Genomic DNA, 24,707 nt, shown 5'->3' with positions numbered 1-24,707 from the left:
TGGGAGCCGGGGTGTCTTCACACACACACGTCCGCCTCTGATGCCAAGGGACCCGTGTCTGTGCTGCAGAGAGGACCCATGGGTGCTGTGTAGGGAACTGACACGGCTCCCGCCACAGAGCTGCTGGGATTTCTGTGTTGTCCCACGTTTGCCCATTGATTCCCAGAGTGGCAGGTGCAGCCAGTGTGCACTGCACATGCAGCAAGACTGATGGCTCCAACACAATATGTACCTCAGTTGCCTCAGTTTTGCCTAGGCCTAGCAGAGCGTGACACTTACGCTACACTGATTGGGCACATACCATACGATATCATGCATGTCCCAGGATTTGTGGACAAGATTTTTATTGCTACTGATCCACCTTGGCCGCAGGACATCACCACACCTTGGACAAATGTCCAAAGACAGGAAGTTTTGTCTGGATAAGTTTTCTGGATGGACCCCCCCCACACACACACACATTATTTAGAACGGTTAATTTAAGTTTGAAGGATGTAACAAAACACATATTGAGTGCAGTAAATGCACTGGACCTGCTTATGCAAGCACATACATGGCAAACATTCTTCATTCTTACTCTGGAAAGTTTCAAAGCCACCTGGACTTTTCTGGACATTACGGGCCTATATGCAAATACAGAAATCCTATCAGCTTTATTTTACCTTTAAGATGAAGGTAAGGATGTTGCTGGTGGCTGCTGAATCCAGAGGACTGTGCAACCTGGGGGTAGTCGCTTCCCTTCCCAGCTGGTGAGACCCCAGAGGTCTTGCCATCCCAGTCCCACAGATGCATCCGCTGCTTCCACTTGCAGAGTGGGTCAGAAGGGAGGCTGAGGTGGTGCCGTGTGCCTCTGCGGGTGTGTGAGTGTACATGCACACCTGCGTGCCAGCACCTATGTATACCACATACACAGTGAGTGCAGATAACCCAGGCCCACTGCTCCTCTCCCTCTGGTCCAGACAGGGGTTCCCTATGGACACCCCATACCCTCAGTCGCAGGTTCACAAGCACAACCACATTCACTGCCCCTCAGACATCAGCGTGGGCCCCAACTCCATCTCATACCCCTGCCCGCACCCCGGACCCTCTCCGCGGGTGTGAGTATCCCCCCACCCGACGCTAACTTCTCTCGGCGGCGGCCGCTCTGCCCCCTCAGAGCAGAGGCGACGGCCCCGAGCGGCAGCGACCAGGCTGCCCGGGCTGAGCAGCCGGCCCCGCCGCCCAGGGGGAGGGTGTTTGAAGGCACCGTCGCCGGGGCCACCCCTCCGGCCCCCCCCGCCCCTCCGTGTCCGTCTCTGGCGCAGCACGGCGGCACCTCCTGCCCTGCCTCACCCCGCCCCGGGCCGGGCAGTCCGGACGAGGCTGCAGCGCCGGCCGGCCGCCCCGCCATGGGCTGCTCCAGCAGCGCCCGCAGCCGCCCCCCGGAGCCGCCGACCGCCGCCGCCGGGCCGCCGCCGCGGGGTGAGCCGGGCCGGGGGCGCGGGCGGGGAGAGGGCTCCCCGCGGAGCTTGCACCGAGCTTGCCGGGGGTGGGAAGCTGCGCTGCTGCGGCAGCCGCCGGCGCTGGCCCGCGGGTGGGCGTCCCGCGGGCACGTCGCGGGGTGCCGGGAGCCCGTCGGCGTGCGCCCGGCTTTTGGCTGCCCACGCTGTCGGCGGAGCTGCACCTCGGAGCGATGACTTCGCCAGCGCTCGCTTCTTGTAGATGGACAATTTCCCAGCTGCGGTTCCCAGCCGCAGGCCTCGTCTTTGGGTTTTTTAGACAGCTCCTGGGTTGGTCTTTTCGTGTGCCACCTTGTTATCCAACTCTTCCCCCACCCCCCTGCTTTAAAATAGGAGTGAACTAGCAACACCTTCCTTCTTCTTATAAAATCTGCACATCCACACCCATAGAGCTTACAGCTCTGGCAGACCTCTTGTGACTTTGATTTCGCTCAAGCCACAGAGGATTAATTTTGGGTGCACGGCGCGTTTCTAGGATGCTCCGAAAGAATGTCCTCGCTATTCAGGGGAAGTTACAGTTTCTTTCCGTATCCATCATATTTAACTCTTTGCTCCAAGGAAGGTTTGGAGGTTTGTAGGAACCTGAATGCTGTGGTTGCAGGTCCTGGCCTCTCCTGAAGATGAATACGTAGTCCTTTGCATTCATTTTACTGCACTTCTTCCCTGTATTCTTGATCTGTAAATATCACCTGTTGCTGTTGTTCTGGCTGCAGCATCCGTGTTTTCTGTGTGGGTTTGTTTTCCGCTTGTTGCTGTGCGGTGCTGTGGTCTGTGACCGCAGAGACGGAGCAGCTTGTATGGGGTGAGCGTTTCCGCGCCGCCACAGAGCCAGCAAACACCTGTAAGGTGAGGAGCCCCACTGCAAACAGCAGCAGAAACCTCTCTATACGGTACCTGCTGCCTTGTTCACCGTGGTGGCCCATGTACCATCCTCTGTGTGGGAACACCGGAGGGCTCAGGGAAACAGCTGAGGTAGCTTATTCTGAGCATTTCAGGAATTCTGTCTGAAGGTCTGTCTGCGTCAGGATAGGTTATGGAAGGTACTAAATGCATGAACTAATGCCATGGTGGTGATAAAGTGCAGTGTGTAACTACAGGTGAAGTCTCTCCATTAACTGGGCAGTTCCCAGCCAGATATGTGAGTTGTTTTCTAATTTAGTTTAATAAGAGATAATAAATTGAAAGAAACTTCTCCAAATGTGTTTTGGGGGTGGGGTGTGGAATTATTTAATCTCCTTCCATGGATGTGTAAATCACAAAACATGAGGCTTTTCCAAAAGGAAGGAAAGAAGGCAAAGGGGAACATGCTGTAGCCGTGCCCCCCTGAAATTCATGGTGCTTTTCATTGCTTCTCCAGCTGAAATTGTCCACAGCAGGGAAAATAAAAATGACAAATTTTAAGATAAAACACAACTAGAAGGCATCCTGGGAATGTTGACTGGCACATGATGTTCTTTCTTCTTGGGGATAAAGGTATTGACCAGATTACTGGGAGGACATTTTTTTTCTTCATATTAGAGAATTCTTTGCATTTCAGAGGAGAGCAGAGGAATTCCTCCAGGGTTTCCCGTAGCGCAGGTCTCGCATTGCATGGCAGTATTTTATAATCCAATTTATGTAAAACTTCTTGATGAAGAGAGGGCTAGCTAGAAGTTACAGGGCTGAACTTTGCAGGAGCTGCAGGAGATTCCCAGTAATAATGGATTTCAATGGGTTGTTTTACTGGTAACACCAACTCTGTATAGCATGCTGGTTTTCATGGTGCAGTTATTGCTGTCAGTAGGCTTTAAAAGCTTCCTGGCCACCTGGTGCCAAGCAAGGTGAAAAAAAAACTGTCCATGAGAAGATCAGGTCTCTGGGCATACACTGCTTTTTCTAGTCACTGCTTAGAGTAGCCTAAGTTTAAGACTTACTGTTACCCTGATTGGGTGTCTTGTTTCATGTTGAGCTTCCTGTTGGGAAAAGGAGTGCCTGGAAGACAAGGTGTGATAGACATCTAGAGAAGATTCTTCTGATATGAGAACAGGTGTCACCTGATGAAACGACTGGCAGCAGGCTTAAAAACAGCCAGGAGGTGTTTTACAGGGCATGTAAGTGGGCTGTAGACCTCCTTGCCACTGGTTGTGGTGGAGGCTAAGGGTGCAGATGTATTGAGACGGGGCTTGGGCGGGTTCACAGAGGAATGTCTGCTGACAGATTGAGTCCCAGCGCTGTGGTCTAGGTCCTTCTGTCCTTCCCACAGCCCCTTGGCAGTAGTCAGAGGCAGGCTGCTGCCCTGTGTGGCTCTGTGGTCTGGCACACGTAGCTGAGCTTGCTTCCTTTTTTTGAGTTGCATTGTAAATACCTATACCTCTGTGAATTTGGAAGGGTTGGTTGCACCTTGGATGGTTTTGCAGTTCCCAGGACAAACGAGATTTTACATGTCCCATAGTTAAATTTGCTTCTGTCTGTCTTGAAAGTCCAGATTCCCTGTCCTCGCTCTGGTCCTGGCTTAGCCATCCTTCCCCTGGGTCTGTACACGCACCTAGGTGACACTTGCTGGGGAGGTGTTTCGCTTGAGTGCCTCAGAAGAACCTTGAAGTTCTCTGAAGAGCAGCAGCGTTCAAGCAGCTGTTGTAAAAGCAGGATGTATTACATTTTTTCACCATTCATCTGTGCGTGCATGAGGTATCATACGGTTCTGCTCACTGGCTTTGACATTGCAGTTGTCATTTACTGAGGAAATACATTTTTTTCCAGTTTTGTAATTATTATATAAACAGATTTCATACATGAATTCCCTCAGTTTTCATCCTGACATTCCTTTGGAGCAGGTTAGGTATAAGCTCTTGTCAAGCTGAATCTAATCACCAAGTTAGTAAGCCAGTCTGATAGGTAGGTATAGCTCATTTTGAGTCTTCAACTTTTATCCTTAAATACCTGTCAGAGCAATTCTGCCCTTTCTTTATTGGTGAATTTTGTCTGCCAAAGCCCATTGGGTTACTTGGCCGATAAGTTGATGAAAGGTGAAAGAAGTGGAAGTTTTAATTGGCTTCAGTCCCTGTTGCTGAATGTTTTATTAGACAAAGCATGAATGGTAATTTAGTATTTAAAAAGACAGAAAACCAGCATTTTGTTTTGAGAAACGAGCACTGCTCTCCCTCTGGGATGCAAAAGTTCTCCTCAGTGTTTTTTGTTCAGCTCAGCCAGAGGCACCACCAGGAGTTTCCCACATGAAGTCCAGGGCAGCAGCTCCTCCCATTCAGTGCGTTGATTCTTTGGGGCAGGAAAAGGTGTTTCCTTGCACAGCGTCCCATCACCAGCAAACCCCTTCTGTGCACTTCAGATCCATAAGGCAAATGGAATAGGATGTTGACCTGTAACCAGATCAGCTCTCCTCTTATAAAAATACATGACATGCATCGAGCCAAAGCTTTTTTCTTTTCTTTTCTATGTAAGAGCAGCACCATCCTCTACTGGATATGTGTAAGAGCAGCAGACCTCTGAAGGAGTGCTGTCCATAGTCAGGGGGAGCTCTTGGACACATTGTGCAGTCCCCTGTGAGTCTGATTCTCATACAGTTTACATGCCCACTCACCGATTTTCTGTAACTCTCATTTTTCTTTCCTTGCTCTGCTGTAATAACAGCATCATCAGGGGAAAACACCCTGACTGCAGATGACCATGGAACCATAGCTGGCCATGAAGCTGTATGTGACCATACACACTTGGACCCGGTGGAGCATGCGAGTCTTACCTCTGAGAAGACAAACCTGAGTGAGCATCTGCCAGGAGAGGAGGCTGAAACCGTGATTCTGGCTGTGGAGGGGAAGATCGATTCTGTCAGTAAAAGGGAGGAGCCGGAGGGTACTGAGCCCCTTCCTGCAGGAGCAGAGGAGACCTCTGAGCTGCCATCTGCATGGCAAGAGGAGAGCAATGGGCCTTCAGCTCCAGAACCAGAAGACACTGGTGCACCATCGCCGGGACCAGCAGAGGACAGTGGGCTGGTTGAGGGCAGTGGCAGCTCTGTAGAGGAAATCATCAAGAAAGTACATATTACTGAAGAGGACCAACTCATTGAGGGTAATATTTGTGCTTTCATAAATTCAGGAGACCAAATTCTCCCTCCAGAGACTTGCGGGGGGGTCCTTTTGACTTTACTGAGAGCCTCGCATGAGCTTCTGGAGCCAGAATTTGGTCTGGGGAATGTGTACAGTGTGGGGAGTAGAAGGATATGGCAGGGGAAGCCTCAGACTCACAAGTCCAAGCTGTAATAAATTCAATCAGCATTTCCAGTCACTATCTCTGCTATTTCATTTCATGTCCTTTTTGTTCTTAGCAGGTAGAGTGTCCCACTATGCTCCTCATTTAAAACATGTTTCTCTGTAGCTCAGACACGTGCTTTCCTCAATATTTGCAGAGACATAAGGCTCTATTACTTAGTCACATGTATTAATTATAAAGCAACTGTCCCTGCACACGTGACGTTGGAGGGTGCATGCCGGCATGTAGAAGAAAAAGCGTCTCTGCTGCACCCTTGGAATACTCAGTCTGCCCTAAAATCTTGGCTGCTGCACAAGCAGAGCAGAAATAGTAGTGCAGGGACATAGGGCTGGTCTTTCCAAAGATGTTTAGAGTGGAGTAGCTGGGGAGGAAGGCTGCATGAGGAAGCAGCAGTGCCTGAGCCAGCTGTGATTTCCATGAGGGACCTTTGGCAGGAGGTGTGCTTGTTCCCAGAGGTTGCAGGCTGTGCTCGTCTCTGGTTAGTGCCCAGAGGACATGTGTGTCTTGACTGCTCATTCAGAAGGTGAATGCTTCATGGGAGGAATTGGATTTCTCCTAAATGGTACAAAACAGCTCGATGAGGAAAATCAGGTATTTTGGGGGGGGAGTGTTTCTTCAGGGAATGAGCAGATGAAGCACACGAAAAGCATTTTCTCTGCAGGGAAACCTGGCATCAGCAGCCTTCCTCACCTCACATTGTGAAAGAGAAGTGCGGGATGCAGGAGGACTGATCTACAGGATGCCCAGAGCCAGTGACACACACTACCACTAACCCAGTGGCTTTGATGCACATGTCTCTTAACTGGCTACATAAATCTGATTCTGCACCCCGGTAGCTGAGCATGGTGGTTGGCTTGTCCTCTCCTGTGTCTCTTCACAAAGAAATTTTGAGGTTTCTTTTACATAAAACAGGGATCTGTCCTTTGGAATAAAGTCTCAGGTTTTGTAAGCAGTAAACGACTAGCTGCTCACCTGTAAAACACGGAGTCTTGCCCAACTGGAAACTCCAATGTCATTAATCACCATTTCTGAGCTTCAAGACACAGAGCTGGGGGCAGAGAAACACCCTGAACATTGTGGTACAGCCTCATGCCCGTGGAAACACATTTACAATTGACCATTTGCCTCAAGATCAGTCACGGGGCTTTGAGCACTCAGCGATCCGTGCTGCTCACAGGGCGAGTGAATGAGGCTTTGGGGGAAAAGAGGTTTGCTCCTGTGTGTTCCAGGCGAGAAATATCTTAACATCATCTTTCCATGGGGCAGATGATGAGGAAGGGACCTCCCGTTTTTATGCTGTGGTGCATCTGATACTGAGCACTTGTTTTGCTTCCCTTTCTTTTTTCAGTGCAAGTAAGTTAATTAGGGAGCAGCTTCCCAGGGAAAGCATGGCTTCAGCCAGACTGGCATATTACTGCGCTTTCTGTTTGTTCTGATTGCAAATAAACCTGCACCTATGCGAAATAAGAGCCAGGAAAAATAACTTGGCCAGAAATAGTACTCCTGGTGTGTATTGAACAGAGTGCCAGCCAAAGGGGGGTTGTGAAAGCATCGGGGGAACTTTAGGGGCGTGAGGCACGCATGCAGCTGGGTGATGGAAAGCGACTGGGAGCGTCCTGTTCCCTATGGATGAATTCGGGGGGGACTTTGGTAAAGGGCACTGGAGCGCTGACCAAGTTAAGTCAGGTTTACAGAAAGGAGATGGGGCATTTGGTGTTTTTCTCAGTGGATCCTAACTTGGTCTCCATGGTTACTGTTCCCAGGTGAGACGGGAGAACAGGTGGAAACTGAGCTGCTCAGTGAGATAGTAAGTGGAGGGCCTGAAACAAAAGAAGAAGAAACAGGAGAAGCTGTGGATGGCGCAGCAGCGACAGTGATAGGTATGTTGACAGAGGAGGGAAGGAGCACATGGGTTATTGTTCAGGAGACAGAAAAGGCTGCGCTGTCCTTAGTGAGCACATCTTGTCAACCCCTGCCCACATACAGCTGCATTTTGCATTTAACACAAGGGAGACATATGTATTTTTATTTACATTAAGGTTTATTTTTAGAAGCAATCAATTGGAAGTCATGCTTTTTACATGGGTCATCTTTATAAATACACGAGTCTTATGGGTGATAAATTGTCCTGGTCTGGGGACAGTGCTAGGCTGTAACATGCAGTCTTGGAAAACAGAAACCTATGTTAAAATCATGACTCTGCTCATTATTATTTGCAGGCTTGTTGTAACGAGCTAATGCCTTAACGCTGCTTTGTGATTTCCATTCTATGCCACACAGTCATTTTAGATCCCCTTGCTCTCTGTATCAGCTGAAATCAGCAGTGTAGCACTGGGGTGAAAGCACATTGCACAGAAATGCAGTCACATGGTGGGAAGGAAAAATCACTGGTCAAATGAAGTGCCTTCGTGACTTGTGACACCAGTGAAGAGAAAAAATGGGGAGGATAGGACTGTCCCTCTCACAGAGCTGGAAATCACATTTACAACTCTCCTTGTCACAGACTTTCTGCAAAAGTTATTTCTTCTTTCCACATTTACTAAGAATCCAACACTGGTGTATTTTGAGTTCATCACATAAAGTTTTCGCATGCCCCAGAAGACAGAGGTTACCCCATGGTGTTGCCAGAATGTGCAACAGGATGAGCAGGCAGTGCAGACACCCCCTCCCAGTGATCCTCACTGCAGTGATTGAACCCCCTTTTCCTCTCTCCACTCCCTCCTAACCACTGGTCTACATAGCCATGATCAAAACCTCTATGGGCTAGTGAGTATGTAAGCAATTCAGAAGAGGGCAGTGTCAGTGGGAAGGGTGGGAGATACTTGACACCAGTACCTTTCATGACCTCCAAATGTGCACATGGGATGACAGGTCTTTGGTTCCTTCCCAGTGCTAGTATATGCTCCCTCCTTTGAGCTGTTATTGAGTACAAAGGGTGAGGGCCCTTTAAACAGACCAGCAAACGTGTTCCATCTGTCATCCTTCCTGATGTGCTGGGAGGATGTAGAGTTTAGTTCGGTGGGAGATAAATCAGAAGCACCAAACTCCTGAGTTCCATCAGGGCAGAACTGTTGTGGGGCAGGTCCAGAAACGTGCATTTGAAAGGACCGGCAAGACATCCTGCTCTGACAGGGGGTTGGACTAGGTGATCTCCAGAGGTCACTTCCAACCCTTATCATTCTGTGATTCTGTGTGACTTTTGCAAACCACCTTGTGTAGCTGGTGGAGAAGGACAGGTTCTTCTCAAAGTGGGGAGACACTGAATATCTGCAGTGGCTGCCTTGCAGTGAGCGGCCGTGTAAGAGATTCTTAAACAAGAGGGACTGTGGGACTAAATATGAAGAGCTACTGCTCTACATGGCAGTTTAGAAGAACCCCATCTTACCAATGGCTGCTGACCCTGCTAAGTCTTTAACATACTGAGCTGTGCCCAAGATACTTTTCTTCATCTTAGCTGTCCCCACTTGTAGTCAAGAGTGACTTCAGTGAGTCCTGGCGTGCCTGTGCTGTCTTGGCTTAGTTAAGCCAACAGCATCCAGCGTGTTCCACCTGTGCTGCAGGATCAAGGAAAAATGGTTTGCAACAACGGTGCTGCAGCCTGGGATACCTGTGGAGTGGTGGTCAAGCTGTTGGGCCAAGGTATTTGTCATTACTCACATGGAATTAGATAAACGGAGACCAAAACCAGACACTCACCTCCCCTTGATTCTCATTTGTTTAACTCTTGGTCACCTCTGTACTGTTAGTTTTTAGGCTAGCCTGTGAAGACAAGCTACTGTTGGCTGTTGGTAACTGTGCTCTTGCAGGATCTTCAAAGTGATACCATATAACTTTGCCTATGAAGCACAAATCACTAAATGTTTCTAATGCCTTGCCTCTGTGCCTCTGCAAAGCATTGACTGTCTGTGCTGTGATTTCAGCAAAGCATTTAATTTGCTTCTGGACAACCTCAAAGAGCATCCTCCTCCTCCTCCTCCTCCCAAAGAATAAGAGATTTCATCATGTAATGATTACAGCTTCATTGAAATTCTTACTTTCTGCATTTACCTGCCTTGACAATGTTCTCCCCAACAGTTTTGTAGGGAAGTAGAACGAGCAGTCCTACTTCTGTGTCTGTAATACATTTCAGATGCAGATGCAGACAGCTCAGAGAACAGCTGTGGGCAAGAAAAGCAAATAAGATTAAGAATGGAACAGTGGCCGTTTAAATCTGGGATGCTGTTGTGTAAGGGAACAATTCTTCCATCTTGAAAGGATATTGAAGAACTGAAACAAGATTCTGGGCAGGGAAGCAACATTGCTAAAGGGAATGGAAAAATCCTTCCTTTGAGAGAGATCAAAAACATTGGGTCTTGCCTCGGAGAGGGTATGAGCAAGAGGATATGAGCTGGTCCTAGTGCCAAATAAACAGTGCTCTAGAGGTAGCTGAGATCCATCTCTGAACAAGGGAATGCTCAGTGACACACTAAGCATGTTGAATTCAAAATAACTAAAGGGGATTTTATTTTTTTTTCACCTTCTATTAGCAATGTTGATGCAGTTTAACTGCCAGGCTCTTTGTTGCAGAGAGTCACTGCAGTTGGGTCTCTCCCTGGTCACCTGCATTTCCATGCAAAATTCCCACCTTCCCTGTGTTTCCTGCCCAGCCTTCTGCTGCAAGGAAGTTCCATGTTCCAAGCCTATCCTTGCAGGGTCTTCTGGCTGGGAAAGAAGTACTTTGAGCTGTAGTGGTCCAGCACTATGATTTCTGCCAGTCATCCCCTTGGGCACCGTTTTCTAGCTGTCAGGCAAGCCAGTGAGACTCAGGGCTTCTCAGCTGCTGATGGCCAACACAGAGTTTTAGGGGTTGGGTACAGTTCCTCAACCACACGCTATTATGGAACAGTTGAGGTAGGAATGTAGCTCTGGAGATCATCTAGTTCAGACCCCCCACTCAAAGCAGAATTAGCTGGAACTGGTTGTCCAGTTGAGGTTTGACTATCCCCAGTCATGGAGATCCCACAAAACTCTGTGGGCAGAATATTCTAATCAGACAATAAACCTTACAGTAAAAAAAAGTCTTCTTACATTTAAATGTAAATTCCTGTACTTGAATTTATGCCCTTTGCCTCTTGCCCTTGTTTAAGGCTTCTCTAAGATTTAATTTCCATGGGATCTTTGCCTCTGTATCAACTATGACTGAAATTGTGCAGGGATTTCAAAGTTAAAAGAAATGCTGCAGGGTGGGAGGAGCATAAGCCTGTTGTGGCACAACTGGATTTCACATAGATGATGGTAATGTATGTAAGAGGAAGACTATGTATGAATGGGATGGGGGAGTAAGCAGAGCCAGTCGATGTTTGTGGCTGTTTGAGAACCACACAACATTGTTACAGATTGAGGAGAAGAGCAGATAATCCCTTCATGCTGTGATGGTGCCAGGGAACTTTTACATTTAATTCCTGTAAGATTTATTGAGTATCAAGTTGTACCCTCAATTAATTGTTAAATTAATTTTTTCCATGTGTTTCAGAGACAGCTAATAACCAGGAATAGAAGTTATGTCTTATGAACATCCTCTTCTTGGGCCTGCTCTTCTGTCCACATGAACATTTAAAAATTTTATTAGGTTGGGAAAATAGTAAAGCTGTTATGGATTGAGCCACAAGCCACGAACACAACTAAGAGGCATCAGAAAAAGTTTTATATTATATGTTTTTTGAAGTCAAGCTGCCAAGACTTCAAGTGTTTGAAATACCTGAACTGTCACCAGCCTGCCACAGAGTGGCCTTCTGTATGCATCCAGCACGGTGGGACCATTTTCCGATGTCAGTATGACCATTCAATTTTCAATTAGGATTTTCCACGTTCAGATAGCTAACTTCAAACCTTTGAAACCTCCAACCAGCATTATATGGGATAAAGAATATAGTGTAGTGGCTTTTTGTTTTGTTTTGTTTTTAATGGTAGTATGCAGGCAATGTCTCCAAGTGCCTGGACTACCAGTGTCTGGAGCTGCTGATGTGTGTAGCACAGTGAGGGCTGGAAGACAAAAGTGTGTGTTTACTGGGCTGTAAGTGAATGCAGATATACACACAGATAGATGTTTGTGTGTGTGTGTATATATATGCACAGAGGATATACATGGTGCAGTTTCCAGGACCCAAGTGGGTCTGTGCTGCTCATCCTCCATTTTTAAACACAAACTTGTTGCAAGTCTAGTAGTATACGTGATGACTTCTGCAAAACCAGGGAGATGAGGACATCTTTAACTATGAATAGGATGTTCTAGTCTTATAAATTCCAGCACACTTACAATATAAAGATAACTTCACAGCTGTTAACATTTATAGTGATTTATAACCTGTCCTTAGCTCTTCATACACATTTGTGGTTTCTAAAATAATTTCTAACCAGAGGCTGTTCCCAAAGGAGAGTTCCTCTGCTTTATTTGCCTGTGATGCTGTCTTCCAGAAGTATGCAATCGGGGACTGTCTTGGTTATTTTCCAAAATGCTAAATAATCATTTTGGAGATGAAGCTTTCCATCAAATTGCATGTGAAAACAGGCCCTGAATATAATTGATATCATGGATCTGAGAGTAGAAGTTTGTTTAGATGGTGAATGCTGCAAAGGGACTATATTATCATTGAGGACTGCATTTATAGGATTCTCTGGCATAAGGAAGTAGAATGCAGAGAACAGGCCAGTTATCTAAAAAGGGCAGGCACACTGTGCTATTTTATTAGCTTTATTGAGCAAAAGGACATCACAGAACTTTTGCTGACTAGCAAATTATACAAATCCCCTCAAAGAGCTTTTTGTTTGTTTTTGCTGCATGGGCACATCTGACTCCAGCAGACTTTGGTTTGTATTAAATAATCCAGTTGACATCCCTCATCTATCAGCCATTTATGTAAGCTGATATTCCCTGCTTGTATCACTAAATCTGAAGTTTTCTGCTTATCAGGGCTTACAAACTTGTCGGCTTCATTCAGTGTCACCTTTCTGGAGGCAATACCATAAACCTTTTGAATGAAAATGCTTACTTTGGGGGGGTTTCTAGTAATTTTTTAGTAGGTTGATGTTGCAGAATTTTATTTGTTATTTTTACTAGCCGCCTAGTTGCAGGTTGACAAGCTCCACTGAACAACTCAAAAGCATAAACTAAGAAGAGATCTCTGGCAGAGATCAGTAGTATTAATACCAATAGAGGAGACAGCACTTGGAAATAAAATGACAATACAAGGGAACCAAGGTAACCTGCTCACCTCAGAGTCACTCTTCTAACGGCTGTTGTTACAAGGAGAGGTGACAATACACGTCCTTTCCTCACCATTCAGCTTCAGGTCATTTAACAGTGCTCCTTGGAAGCGAGGAGTGTAAGCTGGGCAATGACTCAACAGTGTCAGCCCTTCTCAGCCATCTTCAGTCCTCACATATTCTGCGATTACAACAAATAAAAGCTTTTTTTTTTCTTTTCCTTTCTAAAAAGATTAAATATGCTAAGATTTACATATTGGAGAATGATGGGGTCTGAATTACGGGGTATTGGACAGTTTGTCTTAAAGGATAGAATCAAAAAATATAATCCTGCTTTAAAAATAAAAGTTTTTAACATCTCTGTGAAAGGCTGATTGTTTGTGTCGAGAATGGCTATGTTGCAGCTCTAAGTTGAAGTGGTTATTTCAGTTACTGTAGAGCTCCAGTGCCTGAGGAATACGCATGAGGCATTCATGAAATGGTGCAACTGTTCCCTAGCTAACAGCTGGAGGAAAGAAAAAAGAATTATAGAACTAATAGTGGATTTCGGTTCCCATCTTTTTGCAGCATGGCACCTTCTTACTCATATAAACATTTTTAATGGAAGTAACTTCTTGTGGCTTGTTAGCTGCCTCCAGAATGCTTTTTTCCCCCCAGGTGTTTCACTTACTTTTCAGTGCCAGACTGTACCTCACAGTGGAAAGCAATGGTGTATTCACACCCCTTTGCACTAGAGAGGGCACCAGAAGGGGCTCTAGAAAGGACTTGCGTCAGCAACTGGCCAGGTCAGCACTGATGACAAAACAAAATAATCAGAACTGCCATCTAGTGTTGGGTTCAAGGCCGACAGGGAGGCAGCACAGCAGGAAAGCCAGAGGCTGAGCTTGGTCCGTGTTCAACGCGACTGAAGCCTGATGCAAATCAGTGAAATACATACCAACAACGTGGTTATACCGAGCACAGCTGCAGCGCAGAAACACAAATATAAATTAGGAATCCGTTTAAATGTAATTCCATTCAATTACACTGCTCTTAATTACTGCCTCTGCTCACTCTTAAATATTGCACTCCACTTCCTAGAAAGTCATATTCAGGTTGGTACTAGCTCCTTCCTAACAAGTTTGGTCATGTTTTTCTTAGGTGGGATTGCTTCATGAGTCAGAGATGTAGACCGTAAAAGACATTAATAGCATAGTCAAGGAGACAGAACAAGAGCAGAAGCCAAGCCTAATAAAAAGTTTGTGTGTAGGACGTTTATAGGCAGAAGCATCAGGTACTTTTCAAAGGTTGTTACTTGGAAGTTCACTGTTTGAAGTACTGACTAATACAAACAATCATCTCCCATTTTGTCAAGTGAAAACAAGACAATACTGTAACAAAATCTATACATCTGTACATACATATTGTGACAACCTCATTATTGATCTTTCTTCTATAAAGATACATTTTTTAAGCTCACCAAAAAGCAGGAGAATTGGCCACTTCACAACATATCTAGAAGGGGTAAACAGGGTCATCTGTTCTCATGACTTTCCAACTGCCCCTCTGGTGCATGCCAAAGTGATACCAGGAATGCATGAAAAATACAAAATGCAGTTATGGCAACAGTGCAAGGGAAGTAAGGAGAGCTGGAAGGCATGGCTGACAAGCAGGAAGGTAAGAGACCACCAGTGGGACACTTCCAGTTTCTCCAAGGATGGAAGGTGACTCGCACTACGTGGCTGTAGTACTGAACACAGGGGCATTTTCAGACAGGGCAGTACCTGCATGGGGATGCAAAGGTGGGCAGCATCACGGTGCTGCCAGGTTGGACTTGCATGAGTATCATTAGCCAGGTCTTGTGGTTTTGCCCCAGCTGAGAGACCAGCACCATACAGCTGCTTGTTCTTTAAAAGGGAGTGGAGGGAACTGAGGGAGGGGGAGAGGGAAGGAGAAGGAAACCCCAAGGAACCAAAACCTTGTGGGTTGGGATATCCCGGTATAGTTTACTGGGATAGCAGAAAAATAGATATAATAATAGGACTTTATAGCAAAATATATGAAACTAGTGCTACACAATGCAATTTCTCACTGAACAACTCAGGCTGTACAGCTCAGAGCCGTCCCGAAATCTGCACATCCTGGAGCTGCCTGCTCCTCCCCCCACCAGCCCCCCTTTTATGCTGAGCATGATGTAATTGGCATGGAATACCCTCTTTGGCCAGCTCAGGTCACCTGTCCTGGCTGTGTCCCCCCCCTTCTTGTTAGTGGGGAAATATGAACAACTGAAAAAAGTCCTTGACTGCTTGACAACAACTAAACCACCAGGGTGTTATCATCACTGCTCTCATCCTGACTCCCAAACACAGCATTCCATCCACTACTGGAAAAGCATTTAACTCTATCCTAGCCAAAACCAGGACACCAGGTAAAAACACACAAGATGATGGTCAGTAGGCATTACACACAGAAGACAAATGACACACACGCAGCAGAACTGACGGCTGGATTTGAGTTGCTGGACAGCAAAACCCCCAGTATGGCCACTTGAGCTGCAGAAAACCAGCACTGTGCCCTCTCCTTGCTGCACTGCTGTTTTGTGGCTTACCAGAATTGAGTTTGGTCACATGAGATGGGACCAGAAACAGATTCTGAAGCGCTCAGTCATAGCATTCCAGCATACAAAGAGCAGCCTCTGGAAGGAGCAGACCATGTGATTCCCTCATTGGATAAAGCAGGAGTGAACCATGCAATTCCCATAAAGCAGGTACACGTTTCTGTCACCAAAATGGTACATTTGCCATGCTGCTGCATATAGTTGTTTTTACTTTCTACAGAGAGAAAGTGAAGATAGAGCTCCCATATGTAACTGGATGGCCATCTTCACAGAAGAGAGCAAAACAAAGACACGGGGGTGAACAGACCAAGACAGGAAAGAATTTCTGCTCATTTCCTCCCAAACAAATCCATTCTATAGCTGACTTCCTAACTCATTCCTTAAAATTATTTCAATTTTTACTTGGTTACAAGATAAATGCAGGGGGATAGGATAACATGCTGGTATCATCAGCCCAACTTCTCAATATTGCTTAATCACTTCATCAAGCAGATGCTTCTGTCCTTAATGAGAGAGAAAAAATGCTGAGAACTACAATGCCGTGGTAGCTGAAAGCTTCCTGTCTTGGAGGATTATGTTCCTCCTTTGCTACTAGAAGATAGGTTTATTATCTGTTCTTTTGGTTTGAATTATATAAGGGAGACAGGGACTTTTTTTGTAATGGAATATCAAAGCATCACCAGGAAAAGAGAAGTTTGTTCCCAGAACAGACAAACAAGAGTTTTGCAGATGCAATCATCATTTATTCTCATTAAATACGATTTTTTTTCTTTTTAATCAAAAGATAGTAAAAGTTGAATTGCTATGAAAGACATTATGAAAAAAGTTACGGGTAGAGATTAATTTACAGCTAATTTATATAGTTAGCACAGTAGTTCAGAGAAGTGTAATTTTTTTTTTCTTTCTGAAATTACTATTAACTTTCTTGAGCAATTGCTTCTACATGGAAGGAAAGAAAAAAAAAGTGAGTCCCAACAGTAATCTATTCTGTAAAGAAAGTGTTTAAGACAGTTTGGAAACAAATACAGCGAAACTCCCCGAAGCACAAAACTGAAAAAGTACACTAAGCAATTCAAGTGTTCTACTCTTTTCCCAGTTATTGTTTTTTCTTATTTAAAATTGTTACTAAAACCCTACTATTACAAATCATTACAGTTTTCCATGTCCAGATCAGCCATGATATAACCATCATATGTTCATTGAAACACGTCCTTAATACCTGAATACCCAGTCACCATCACAAAGTAAGGGCCCCGTCTTTCAATCAAACTCTACTGGTTTTTAGCAGGACTCCTGAAGGTTTCAGGGTTTGCCTGCACAGAACTCACTGTAAACTGGTATTTTAGAGAATCCAAGGCCCCAGTCCAGAACATTGTAACTGCTGGTAGTCAACTGTGGGAATTAGATGTGAGGGAGAAGTATTCAATCTAAAACTGCTGTCCCAGGATACTCAGTCTCTATTTATAGTCAGGCTGAAGCATCTTGGAGGGGTCCTTGAATGGCAATAGCTTCAATCTCAACTCTGGCACCCTGTGAGAAAACAATGAAGAAAGATATTAGGAATTTAATGTGTCTATTTTATGAAGCAAAGGAATCCCAGACATAGATACAGACTGGGAGAAGAGCTTCTTGAAAGCAGCCCTGCTGAGAAGGACCTGGGGGTTCTGGTGGATGAGAAACTTAACATAACCCAGCAGTGTGCTCTTGCAGCTCGCAAGGCCAATGGTATCCTGGGCTCCATCAGAAGAGGGGTGGCCAGCAGGGACAGGGAGGTGATTGTCCCTCTCTACTCTGTCCTCGTGAGGCCCCATCTGGAGTACTGTGTCCAGATCTGGGGCCCCCAATACAAGAAAGATGTGGAACTGTTGGAGAGGATTCAGAGAAGGGCCACAAGGATGATTAGAGGGCTGGAGAACCTCCCCTATGAAGAGAAGGCTGTGGGGGGACCTCATTGCAGCCTTCCAGTACCTGAAGGGAGCTTATAAGCAGCAGGGGATTCAACTTTTTAAAAGGGCAGATAATGGCAGGAGAAGGGAGGATGGATTGAAGCTAAAGGAGGGAAGGTTTAAATTAGATACTAGGGGGAAGTTTTTTTACAGAGAGAGCAGTAAGGTGTCAGTTGTAAGACTAATTTAACAATGTCAAGTAACACAAAATTCACCTTACTCTTAAGTATTATTACCCCTTACTTCTAGCACCTCTAGCTATCTTCCACCATAAAGAAATGTATCTCTTGTATTTAGATCTCTTATCATGTGTGGGAATAAGACTAAATACTTAAAAATCTTTATTAAAATAATTGCAATTGAAGCTATTCCAGAATAAGAAAAGCTGTCAGAATACTTCAGAAGTAAGGAATTTCAGGAAATTTCTATTTTTGTAGGCAGAAAAGTGACACTTACTTTTGGCAAAGCAGCAACCTGATAGGCTGCTCTGGCTGGGAAGTTTGTCTTGAAAACTGAAATTTAAACAGAAACATCCACCAATCACTTAATTTTGCATGATAAAACACAACTCAAAGTAACCTCTGTAAAATGCAGTCATTGGAACAGTTCCAGTTCAAAGCTACAAAGCGTCAGCTGTGTCAGTTATCGTGCCCCCCTTGCTGAGTTTTTTTGGCCACTGACTAGTGTTACAGCTCAGTGAGCTACCATTCATCATCAAGACACCATATAATAACTTATAACAACTTGCATGGCCACTGCACCAACCTGGCTGGAAAAAAGATTAAATCAGAGCAGCGATCATCCAGTCGGGAACACCAGAGCCTGGTAGGAGGCTCGTTCACAGAGCAAAAGGGAAACACAGGCCCTGCCCAGAAGAGTCATTTGTGAGCAGAGATCCCAGATTTGTCTAAAGCCATCAGGGGCCAACCTTACTCATATCAAAGGATGGCAGTTAAAATAGGCCCTTGACCTATTCCTTCATCCACAAAGGAATGGGGCGGGGGCTGGGGGCAAGTACTGGTCAAGATATTTTGGGGGTTGGACCCAATGATCTCTTGAGGTCCCTTCCAACCCCTACGATTCTGTGAATATACAAGCACTGAGTGTACAGATTCAGAATAGTTTGAGCTGAACCTATAAACTCAGAATAGTTTATGTTGGAAGGGACCTTTAAAGATCATCCAGTCCAACCCACCTCCCCTGCTACAGGCAGGGACATCTTCTGCCAGATCAGGTTGCTCAAAGCCTTGTCCAATGTGACTGAATGTTCCTTGGAAACATTCAAAATTAAATGAAAGTTCTACTAGTGAGAGTTAACACTAAGCTCAGACTTACTTCATTTCAGGGTCCTGCACTGACAAGGCAAGGAAATAAATCACAAACAAAACAAGAGCAACAACTACTTTCTTGAACTCCAGATAGGAGGCCACAAGTAACTGAGTATCCAGCAGGTCTTTCTTCCTGCTGAAATGAACACACGTTTCCATTTTGACATGCCATTCTGTGATTCCATGCAGAAGACTATGTTGATAGCAACATCTGGTCTTGAATCAAGCCTTTTATTTATGATCTAATTAAAACCCAAGGCTGTATAAATAAGGAACTTACATGCATACTCTCCCAAATTCTTCTGCACAGTATGTTTCATTGGAATTACCTATTTCAGTTTACATTCAATTTTGTTAAACAAGCTTTATTGTTTTTTTCTTTAAAATGTGGTGTATAAGGATGTGGATCATCGTTATATAAAAAATAAAAAGCAAAAAAAGCCCTGTCCCGTAAGAAAAACTCACAAATCATTCAAAGATACAAGTGGACTTCAAAGAAATGGAGATTCAAAATCTGCAATGCAGCATTTGAAGGCTGCTTACAGCAGAATACTAGGGATGACACAGCATCTATTAGGGTAAAGAGGCATGGAAGATCAACCTGTAGGGATAGCAGGAGTTGATTTTTACTTGACAGTGAGTCAGAGGGATGGTAGGACACAAATCCACAAGAAACTGGGCTGTACTTGACCTGCTGCTTGCAAATTCATTTTATTTTTTAAATGCTGTATTTCTACTGGAACCTCAAAGAATCTGGAGCTACATCATCTAAGGCACTGAAACACTTTGCTTACTGTGAATATAATTTGTTTCTGTTTTAACACTTGACTTGTGGAACAAAAGATCTACTTACATTGTCTGTAAGTATCATTAATATCATTGAAGTCCTTCATGTCTGCCATCAAAACCGTAGTCTTCACCACTAGAAATCAAATAAACTAGTTATTTTGAATCTCTGACTTTTATACATAAGTTCAAAATCTTTAGTGCATTTCTTTTTTTATTTCATAAATTTATTTCAAATATTCTAAACATTTTTAAAAGTTCTGTGAACTGATATTCACCACCTAGACAACCATCAAAAGAGTCTGAATAGCTAGTACATAACAACACTTTAAAGAATTAGATATTCCTGGCCAGCTCTGAAACCATCTGTTTTAAACTTTGTTCTAAGTCAAGTTCTTCCAAGAGGCACAGAAATAAAGTAATAGATAAAATTAAAAAAAAACCAAACCCCAAAACCAACTGTTGTAAGGAAACTGTTGCCAAAAATTACATCATATATAATACCTACTGCCAAAACAAACAGTCCATAAAAGCCCTGACGATACAGCCTAAGATAGAATTTTTTACTTAGCCAGGTTGGGTATTTTTCTGTGTAGGTAAAAACAGCCACTTGTTTGCCACTGCAACACTTACCATTGCCATAGTCACAGCCTGCAGCTTTCAATATTTCTCCCATGTTTTTTAGAGCCTAATGAAAAATGAGACAAAAATCTTTAAGTATCAGCTATGTTGTATCTAGGTAAACATGTGTATATGGTTGTATTCTGGCTACATCCATGTTACGCTATAAATTCACCCATCAAGTATATAACTACTACGAGCAAGTAAGTAAAATCAGAAATAGATTAAAAAGTAAATTAATAAAAGGTAGCATCTAATAAACCACAAATATTAAACCATCCCTTCATTAGATGAAAAGACATGATACAGTGTCATCTCATCCTACCTTACTACTTCACATAACCTCCTTCCTGCTGGGGGAAAAAGCCTTTCTCCAACTCAAACCCAGGTCTGAACATTTGTTACAAACACTGATTCTTTCCTACATGAAATACAAATTACTCCCCTAAGCTCTACGTCGCTTGGGAGGAAAACAACAGGGACATAATGGAATTACTTCCTCCTGCCTGTCCTTCATCTTGGAGAATGTGAAATACACTCTCTAGGGCTCTTCAATTAGACACAAATCCATGTTTGAGTAAGCACATGCTAAGTCCATTACAAGTTCACTGTTAGAAAACATCTTACCTGCTTGGCTTCTTCCTTTGCCCCTCCAGAGACAAGCTGCCCAGTGGAAGGTTCTATACCTATCTGTCCTGCAATGTACATTGTCCGGTCTACCAGCACCGCTTGGCTGAAAAAGAGACATTTTAATTACTGTTTCAACGGGGAAACATTAAGCCTATCTTAAAACATACCTCACATACTCTTCAGTAGTTTACTCAGAAAGAGAAAGGACTTAGGTTATGCACGCACAAGCTGTCAGGTGAAGCCCTGCATGCCAATTTCTTGCATTATTCCTTCAGAGCCCTGAATTTGGCCCATCAGCACTCATCATTCTCCTCACAGAAAATAACCTGGACGACCTGTTGGCTGGGTTGGTTCCAAAGAATGCAAAATTCAAGCCATTTGCAAAACATTTTTATGTAAGTGTCAGGTGTGTTTTTGCTGGAGTTGACAATTATTACCGTCTTTAATTACCACAAAGAGATTAAAAGATTAAAACAAGGATTTAAGCTACCTAGCAAACATTATGCAAGAGAGATAATTCTCTTTAGCTAGTAATTAAAAATATTTTGCAAAGAAATTAAAGATGCTTTAGAAAGTGTTTGTGGCATGGCAACACTGTTTTTCTTATCTCTTCCCATTCCACAAGAAAATACGCTGTTTTGACAGTGCAACAAGCCTCTCCAGTTACACAAACTGGAGTTAGGCACCTCCCCAAAGTATCTAAATTAGGAGGTTAGCTTCCCTTTAATGTCAATAACAAAGAGAGGGACTCTTTCAGGGAACATTTTTATTACATCTCTTCTCTTAAAATTGACTCAATTGGGTTGGCTCAATCCACTGACTACCCAGGGGACCAACCTAATTTAGTGACTCAGTAAAATGATTAGGGTTAGGCAATCCAACCTTTCCTTTTTCCCTGTCCTACATTCTCCTGTAATTTTGTAAGGGCAAAAATACCCAGTAATTTATCTGACAGAAAATAATCACCACGTAAGATATTTTACTATCAGAAACGAACAAAACCGGAGTAAATCACAAAAATAAGACAAAACTAGTGAATGCAGTAGTCTCCCAGCTAATGAGTCCTGTTGATAGAAAAATCTATGTATGAACCAAACACACATGATTCTTTAATTTATTTTCTTTCCTACCATGTCCTGCTTTGTTTGAAGCACAGGCCCTCAGACCACAAAGTTCTGTGTCTGTTTGAAGCACAGAGAACCATGCAACAAGAAGGTATAATCTCTCTAAAAAACCAAGAGATTGTCTTGTATGGCTTATTATAAAGCAAATGACACAAGAGGACACACATCACAACAAAGGCCTTTGGGCAGTCATAAATCATGAATATTTGGGTAAGAAAAAACCCAACAGGCTGAAGTGTTTTGATATCACTGCCAGATCAATACGTGCAGCAGACTTACTGGGTCCCCTTCTCTGCTTCTCAACTTTCTTCTCTTCTACAGCTACCCATTTAATCCTCCATTCACCACGACTATTAACAATTCACCAGTTAAAAGGTGTACTTCTACTGCAGTCAAATGCATGACTGATGCTCAGAGAAACTTCAACTGTACAAACTGTGGTCACAATTTAACTGTAGATGTATCCTATAACTAGGGTCAGTCATAGCTACTCTTTAATCTCTGATTCAGCAGAGATCTCAGTGCATGCCTTAAGTCATTAAGGTTTCAGTACACCCAAGTGTGTAACTGGACACGGTCCTTAAAGACAAGGACTGCAAAGTTTATCAGATCTTCTCTACACAAATGATTGTTGATTGATACAAGAACAGCATTCCTGCTGTCTTTTTAAAAGTTTAATATCATTAATGAAATGTGTATCCATACACATACAGATGAGTTTTATTTTACATCTATCTCAGGGTACTAGAAATTGGATGCAGTACAGGAAGTTCAAAATATGTTAAAAATAGGTCACCAAAAGACATGCTGAAGGGCTGTAGCAGAACCAGGATTGCAGCCCATACATCCCAATTTTTCCTTCCGTACTAAGCCCTCATTCCTGTTGCCACACTCAGACTCCACAACAGAGATGTAGCAGTTACTTCTTGTGCAACTTCTGCTCAGTGGACTTTGAGAAGTTTACTGAAACCTGATAAACTAAGTTAGCAATAAACTTATTGATGTTAGACCTGTCACACAATTAACAGGCTACATAATAGGCAGCATTTAATCAAAAACTACCAAAAAAGCACAAAATACTGGAGTGCAGTTAATCCACAACAGAGAATGAGAGCTATGTTGAAGGCTAGGCCAGTGGTGTTTGTGCATGCAGCCAAAGAATTGCCACCTTCCCACTTCTCAGGCATTCTAACTACAGGCGATGCCAGGCCCTGGCTGCAATCCACCTATAGTTTATTTTTTACAGGTGTTAACCTTCATGTCATGTCTCTCTACTTCTACACTTTGCATTGCTCCATAGAATCACAGAATCATAGAATGGTCTAGGTTGGAAGGGACCCCAAGGATCATAGAGCTCCAACCCCCCTGCCACAGGCAGGGACACCAACCTCCAGGCCTGGAGCTACACAAGGCTTTATAATTCCTATAAAGAACGTACAGTTTGAAGTTCAGAAACCTCCATTTCAAAGTAATGGAGAGTGAAATGCACCTGGAAGGCACTAAGATGCTACAAGTGGAAAATAGGAAATGAAAGGAGTCTGGTTTTGTATCAGGGAGAACAAAGTCTGAACACAAAATTTAATAAAAAAATCTTAGAAAACATCCTGGTAAAATTCCTTCTGCACCTTAGCTTTAAAAGTACCTTAGCTTTAAGAGCACCTTAGCTTTAAGAGCACCTTAGCTTTAAGAGCACCTTAGCTTTTAAAGTCTACTATAGTTACTGAACTTTTTTTTCACATCCAATTAGCACAGAAAACCCTGTCTCCAATTAAAATAGGGATTAAAAACACAATCAGAACCGTTGCAACCGACAACTCACTCGTGAAAACATTCAAGAGCATCTTACCTATCTTTACAGCAGTTAGTGCTTAGACTGAAGAGCGTTTATAAGCTACAAGCGCTCACACTCAAAGTCAGAGTAGTGGTTCCCAGGCAGCAAAGGCTCCTCCTAAGCGCGCCCTGGCTGGGGCTCAGCGCTCGCTGCTAACCCACCAAGGAAACGTGCTTTTTCTCTAGGTGTTTTTTTTTCCTTGAGAGGAGCCATTCTCTCTCTTACTTGGGGTGCTGGCTGCTTTTCCCCATTCGCTGTTCATCACTAATTTCCCGAATTACTTCCCCAAACTGACTTTTTGAGACACTTTAAAACCTCACGATCAGAACAACCAGGCTGAATGAAGTTTGACCCTCCTCAGCCCCAGGGCTGCCTGACAAACCCCCCTCCTGGGAGCCGCTGAAACTCTACCAGCAAACCCTCCTCTTGCTTCCCCCTAGAGACCTCCCTCTCGCTAAGCCGTACCTGTAGGGACCCATGGCCGCCGGAGCCTTAGCAGTGTTGATTATTCTCTTCACGAGGGAAGCCATAGCTACCACCAGCACCCTCGCCTCAGCCCAACTCTGCACCCCGCTGACCACCTCCCCAGCCCGCAACGCGCCGCTACCGCCCCTCCCCGCGGGGCCTTCTGGGAAGCGTAGTCCTTCGGGGAGGAGGAGGGGGGTGTGTCTGTGCTGCGCGCATGCGCGGCGCCTCTGTTCGGGCGGCCGCGTGTGCGTGTTGGGCCCCAGGCGCCGCAGCGCCCGTCAGCTCTTTCCCGCCGCGGAGAGCTTGAGTAGCTGCCGCTGGCGTCTGAGGCCTGCCTGGGGGCTGGGGGGGTGTGACCCTCCGCTCCGCACGT

At 44.5% G+C, this 24,707-nt stretch overlaps 1 protein-coding gene across 1 annotated transcript; it reads right to left on the bottom strand.

Moving 5' to 3' along the window:
* Positions 1-16,321: 16,321 nt before the first annotated feature.
* Positions 16,322-24,454, bottom strand: RIDA (reactive intermediate imine deaminase A). The gene is made up of 6 exons (XM_084259973.1): positions 24,332-24,454; positions 20,909-21,014; positions 20,294-20,348; positions 19,728-19,796; positions 18,003-18,058; positions 16,322-17,130 (listed from the first exon to the last, which is right to left on the bottom strand). The coding sequence occupies exons 1-6, from the start codon at positions 24,394-24,396 to the stop codon at positions 17,068-17,070; spliced, it is 414 nt and encodes a 137-aa protein (XP_084116099.1). The 5' UTR covers positions 24,397-24,454; the 3' UTR covers positions 16,322-17,067.
* Between the last annotated feature and the right edge of the window lie 253 nt (positions 24,455-24,707).

The sequence above is a fragment of the Gallinula chloropus genome (assembly GCF_964237585.1).
Source record: "Gallinula chloropus genome assembly, chromosome: 2".
NCBI lineage: Eukaryota > Metazoa > Chordata > Aves > Gruiformes > Rallidae > Gallinula > Gallinula chloropus.
This window is presented reverse-complemented; position numbering and strand designations above follow the sequence as displayed.